The sequence below is a fragment of the Ornithorhynchus anatinus genome, chromosome 10, assembly GCF_004115215.2.
Source record: "Ornithorhynchus anatinus isolate Pmale09 chromosome 10, mOrnAna1.pri.v4, whole genome shotgun sequence".
Lineage (NCBI taxonomy): Eukaryota > Metazoa > Chordata > Mammalia > Monotremata > Ornithorhynchidae > Ornithorhynchus > Ornithorhynchus anatinus.
In genome coordinates, this window is record NC_041737.1 from 59,420,884 (window position 1) to 59,426,367 (window position 5,484).

The 5,484-nt window shown below is 66.4% G+C and overlaps 1 protein-coding gene across 1 annotated transcript; it reads left to right on the forward strand.

Moving 5' to 3' along the window:
- The first annotated feature begins 1,502 nt into the window (after positions 1 to 1,502).
- Positions 1,503 to 3,850, forward strand: TSFM (Ts translation elongation factor, mitochondrial). Its single transcript, XM_029073651.2, has 5 exons — positions 1,503 to 1,750; positions 1,879 to 2,007; positions 2,232 to 2,354; positions 2,600 to 2,687; positions 3,270 to 3,850. Exons 1-5 carry the CDS (start codon positions 1,529 to 1,531, stop codon positions 3,716 to 3,718), a joined length of 1,011 nt encoding a protein of 336 aa, XP_028929484.1. The 5' UTR covers positions 1,503 to 1,528; the 3' UTR covers positions 3,719 to 3,850.
- Positions 3,851 to 5,484: the final 1,634 nt, after the last annotated feature.

Sequence of the window (5,484 nt, forward strand, 5' to 3'; positions counted from 1 at the left end):
CATTATTATTATTCTTCTTTGGGCCTCAGTTTCCTCAACTATAAAATGGGGATGCAATACCTCTTTTCCCTCGTATAAAGACTGTGAGTCCTGTACGGGTCTGGGACTGTTTCAGTCAATCAATGGTTTTGTAAGCCAGTTATGGGCAGGGAACACATCTGTTAATTCTACTGTGTTGCACTCTTCCAAACGTTTAGTACAATGCTCTGACATAGTAAGTGCACAATAAATACCACTGATTGATTGTGTGCCTACTATGTGCAGAGCACTGTACTAATTCCTTGAGAGAGTCCAATATGACAGAATTAGCAGACACGTACCTACCCCGCGCTTGGAGCACGAGCATTGAACAAATATAATAGTAGTAATAACTGAGAGTAGACCCTAGACAGTGAGCTCGCTGTGGGCAGGGCATGTGTCTGTTATATCGTACTTTCCCAAAGAGCATAGTACAGTGCTCTGCACATAGTGAGTGCTCAATAAATAGGATTAATTGATCGATTGATAGTAAAGGCCCGCGGCAGCGTGGCTCAGTGGAAAGAGCCCGGGCTTGGGAGTCAGAGGTCATGGGTTCTAACCCCAGCTCTGCCACCTGTCAGCTGTGTGACTGTGGGCAAGTCACTTCACTTCTCGGTGGCTCAGCGACCTCATCTGTCAAATGGGGATGAAGACCGTGAGTCCCACGTGGGACCACCTGATGACCTGGTATCCACCCCGAGAGCTTAGAACAGCACATGGTAAGCGCTTAACAAATAGCATCATTATTATTATTGTGAAGCAGCGTGGCTCAGTGGAAAGGGCCTGGACTTCGGAGTCAGAGGTCATGGGTTCGACTCCCGGCTCTGCCACCTGTCAGCTGTGTGACTGTGGGCAAGTCACTTCACTTCTCTGTGCCTCAGTGACCTCATCTGGAAAATGGGGATTAACTGTGAGCCTCACGTGGGACAACCTGATGACCCTGTATCTACCCCAGCGCTTAGAACGGTGCTCTGCACATAGTAAGCGCTTAACAAATACCAACATAATTATTATCATCATTAACAAATGCCATTATTATGAAAAGTAGTTTACGGCGGTCTTCCGGCCGCCAGGGGGCAGCGCGTGCGCGCGCGCGCTCCTGTTTCTCTGAGGGCAGGGGACGGGCCGTTCTCTCCCCGGGCGGGCGGCAGGGGCGCGCGCATGCGCTCCTGGTGCGGCGGAGGCGGGGGGAAGGGGCTGGCCGCTCTCTCCCCGAGCGGGCGGCAGGGGCGCGCGCATGCGCTCCTGGTGCGGCGGAGGGGGGGGGAAGGGCTGGCCGCGCTCTCCCCGGGCGGGCGGCAGGGGGCGCGCGCGCGCGCATGCGCTCCTGGTGCGGCGGGGGGGGGAAAGGGCTGGCCGCGCTCTCCCCGGGCGGGCGGGCGGGCGGCAGGGGGCGCGCGCGCGCATGCGCTCCTGGTGCGGCGGGGGGGGCGGGGTCTGGCCGCGCTCTCCCCGGGCGGCAGGGGGCGCGCGCGTGCGCGTGGCGTCGGTATCGGGGTGGCGCGAGTCGATGGCGGCGCCGCTGCTGCTGCGGCTGTCGCGGGGGGGCGGGCGGGCGCCGCGCTGCGGCCCGTCGTCGTGGGCCCGGGGCCTCCCGCTGCCCGCCGGACGCGCGCTGTCCGGCCCGTCGGCGCCCCGGAAGGAGCTGCTGCTGCGCCTGCGGCGGCGGACCGGCTTCTCCTTCGTCAACTGCAAGAAGGCGCTGGAGGCCTGCGGCGGGGACGACCGGCAGGTCCGGGGCCGGGGCTCGGGGCCGGCGGGGGGCAGAGCGGGCGCGGGTGGGGGGCGGTGGGGGAGCCCGGGGGCGCGCGAGTTACAGCTCCGGGTGTCCGTGTGCGTGTGTGCCCGTGGCCGGTGCAGGCGGAGGCGTGGCTGCAGCAGCGGGCCCGGGAGGAAGGCTGGGTCCGGGCCACCGAGCTCCGCGGCCGGATCGCCCGGGAGGGGCTCGTCGGGCTCCTGGAGGAGGCCAACGCCGCCGTGCTGGTGGAGGTGAGCCAAGGGGCGCCCCTCCCCCGACACTCTCTCCTCCCCTTCCCCCTCTCCTCCTCCTCCTTCCTGTTCTTCGAGCCTCCCGGCCCCTCCTCCTCCTCCTCCTCCTCCTCCTCCTCCTCCTCCTCCTCCTCCTCCTCCTCCTCCTCCTCTCCCTCCTCTCCCTCCTCGTCCTCCCGCGCCCTGTTGCACACCGCCCCTCCCCTCTTCTCCCCTCCGAGCAGGTGAACTGTGAGACGGATTTCGTGTCGAGGAATGCCAAGTTCCAGCAGCTGGTCCATCAGGTAGCCCTGGGGACGCTGCGCCACTGCCAGTCCCTGCAGCAGCCACGGTCCACGTACAGTAAGGTACGGGGGGTGGGGATGGGGGGTGGGGGCGGGGAGGGGCGGCAGGGTCACCCTCGGTGGGGACGGGAAGGAAGCGGCCTCCTCCAGGCCGGGGCTGCGGGCTCCCCCCGGGACGAGACGGAGTCCGCCCCCCGATAGGCATCAGCTCGGGCAGGAGGGGTTGGGCCGCCAGGGCTGCCTTCGCCTCTCTCACTCGTGCCCGTCCTCTCCGCCCCCCATCCCACCCCACCCCCGTGCGCCCCTAGGGCTGTTTGCACGGCCCCGAGCTGTGTGACCTGAGACCCGGGCCCGGCAGAGACGGCTCTCTGGGGGACCAGCTGGCCCTGACCGTCGGTGAGTGGGTGCCCGGGCGCGACACAGGCCGGCGGGTGGCATTTGGGGGCGGCGGCCCCTCAGCGGGCAGGTGGGATCGGTGCCGCCCATCCTGGGCTTTACTTGGTCCCGTGGTCCTGCCTGTCTGTCTGTGGCCGGGGACGGGGGGGAGGTGAGGCACGGCCAGACCGGCAGACCGCCCCCCCACCCGGGATCGGTAGCCAGGCTGGGGCGGGGGGCCTCACCGTACGTCGGACGCTGAGCGGGAGCACTTGCTCGGGAATCGAGACGCCCCTCGGGAGCGGAGGGCCCGCTGGCTTTTGGAAGTGAGAATTGAAGGTTCCGTTTCCAGCTGTGCCCTCCCCGCTAAAGCTCTTCCCAGATTGCCGTGGGAAACTCCTCTCTGGAGGCGGCCCTGCCAGAAGCTGGCGGGCACCCTGGTCTCTCTCTGGTCTGGGCTGGGCTGGCTGGCGGGGGAGGGGGCCCCATATGGTGTGGTTTGTCCCTGGTGGAGGGGCGAGGAGCCGGGGGGCATGGGTTTCCGGGGTCGGAGGGTCCGGGGCCAGCGGGGTCGGGGTGACCGTCCGTCCCGTCGTGCGCCAGGCTCCCTGGGAGAGAACGTGCTGCTCCGCCGCGCCGCGTGGCTCACCGCGCCTCCCGGCTTCCTCATCGGCTCATACGTGCACGGGACCGTGGACCGGCCCTCCGACCCCAGCGCTCCCGTTGCCGCCGCGCTGGGTAAATACGGGGCCCTCGTCGTATGCCGGGCCCCCGACCCGACCCCCGACCGGACCCCTGACCTGGCCTGGCTGGGCCGGCGGCTGGGCCAGCACGTGGTGGGTATGGCCCCGCTATCCGTGGGCTCTCTGGACGACCCTCCCGGTGGGGAGGCAGAGACCCGCATGTTGGCCCAGCCCTACCTGCTGGACCCCGGCCTGACGCTGGGCCAGTTTGTGCAGCCGCACGGCGTCTCCGTGCTGGACTTTGTGCGCTTTGAGTGCGGAGACGAAGGTGGGGACGAAGGCGAGGGCGCGGTGGCCGGCGCCGGGTAGCGCCTGCGAAGGCTGGGGGCCGGGCCCGGGCCCCGGGCGAGGGGCGGGGCGGGGCGGGCCTCGAGTGAGTTGGGGGAGCCGGCCCTGAAGCGCTGGCTGGGATGAAAATAAAAAGCGTCTCGGATGACAACCCGCTGGTGGTCTGACTCTGCCTGCCTGGGATGGGGCCGGCCGGAGACGGCCCGGTTCCGCTGACCTGGGTTTCAGCGAGGGGGCGTCACTCCAAGGCGAGGAGCCGGGGGGCGGGGATAGGGGAGCTAGGCCTCTCCCTCTCTTCCTCTCTGGCTGCGGAGCGATCGGGTGGGCTGTCATTGGAGGAACGTTTCCCCTCTTCAAGGGATGGTGGCCCCCATCTCCCCCCATTATGCCCGCTGTTGGGGGCCCTGCCCCGCTTGGTTCGGGCTCACCGCCCCTTCCCCCCCCAAAAGGTCCCCCCATTTCTGTTTCATCTTCACTTGCACCTGTCGGGCCCAGGGCCCAATGCTCGGGTCTGGTTGTGGGTGATGAGCTGGAGCGAACCCGGGTGCGGGCAGCGGGGCAGGGCCAGCGTCAAGGGCCGCCGCCAGGGGACCCGACATCGTGCTTTCGCCGACTCCCTCTATCCCCTTAGGCTCTGCTCCCTCCTCCGGCCTGCAATCTGTGGGCCCTAGCCCTGTGCGCCGCCCCCCCCCCCCCCCCCAGGCCCTCCTCCCGCATCCTTCTTCCCCGCTACCACTACTTTCTGTCCATCAGGACCCTCTCTCTGTCAGGCCGATTATCTCGAGCCAGACTCCTACCCAGCAGGCACCCAGCCAGTCCTGACGGGAGGGCGGGGGTCACCCACCCACGGGTTTGGCCGTTTTCGGGGGCAGGACAGAGTTGGGACTGGCACGGATTCCCTGTGCCAGCCACGGAGTTGCCAAGTTGGGGTGGTCGAGGCAGGATGGGGGCTGCCCCTGGGAAAGGGTCTTGGCTGTTGTTGGCTCAAGCGGTCAAGGAGCGGGGCCCTCGGGAGCAGCAGATTCCCACCTGTGAGATGACCCTGGGCCGGGTGCATGCCACAGGTTGTGTGGGTGTGGGTCCGGCCAGGGGTGGGTTTGGCATGCAAGTGTGCAGGTTTGGTCCCCGCCAGCTGAGGGCTCTGCCTGCAGGATGGAGATGAGCGGGCAGTGGCGGTCCCGAGCGGGCAGTGGCGGTCCCTTCTTTCCAGCACCAGCGGCCCGGGGGAGCCGCCCTAGACGCCATCCCTCGCCCCGCTGTCACATCTGGCCTCGGGGAGACTCTGCGGCAGCCCACTCCCCTTCCAACCCCCACCCCAGCGGGGGACATTGCTGCCCTCAAAACTCCCTGGGGGCCAGTAGAGGGGTTCCCTGAGAGGACCACTTGCTGGCGCCCCATGAGGGAGGACCGGCCAGGGGCTGCAGTGGGCCCACGTCTTCGTTTTGAGGGAGAGCAAAGAGCTTGAACCCTAACAGAGTTGCAAGTCAGCCGGCACATCCTTTCCCGGGCCCACTCGGTGAGGGCCACCATGGCAAAGCACCGTGTGGCACGGCTCGCCGCTGCGCAGGGTTTGGAAAGCGGTGGTTGTGGTTTTTGGAGCGGAGTCTCCCTCTGCTCCTCCTGCCCGTTTTGCAGTTTCCCCGCATGGGGACACAGACTCTGGAGCAAGTGAGGGAGAAGCTCAGGAGCCAAGGTCCTCAATCAGTGAGTGGTTATTTATCGAGCTCTTACTGTGTGAAAAGCACTGTACTAAATGCTTGGGAGAGTTTGCTACAGCAGAGTCGGTA

Excerpts from the sequence above, each read along its gene's own strand:
- TSFM (XM_029073651.2), top strand. The coding sequence starts at position 1,529 with ATGGCGGCGCCGCTGCTGCTGCGGCTGTCGCGGGGGGGCGGGCGGGCG. Across the intron at positions 2,008-2,231 it reads ACGCCGCCGTGCTGGTGGAG|GTGAACTGTGAGACGGATTT; the intron begins GTGAGCCAAGGG and ends CCCTCCGAGCAG. Across the intron at positions 2,355-2,599 it reads CACGGTCCACGTACAGTAAG|GGCTGTTTGCACGGCCCCGA; the intron begins GTACGGGGGGTG and ends GTGCGCCCCTAG.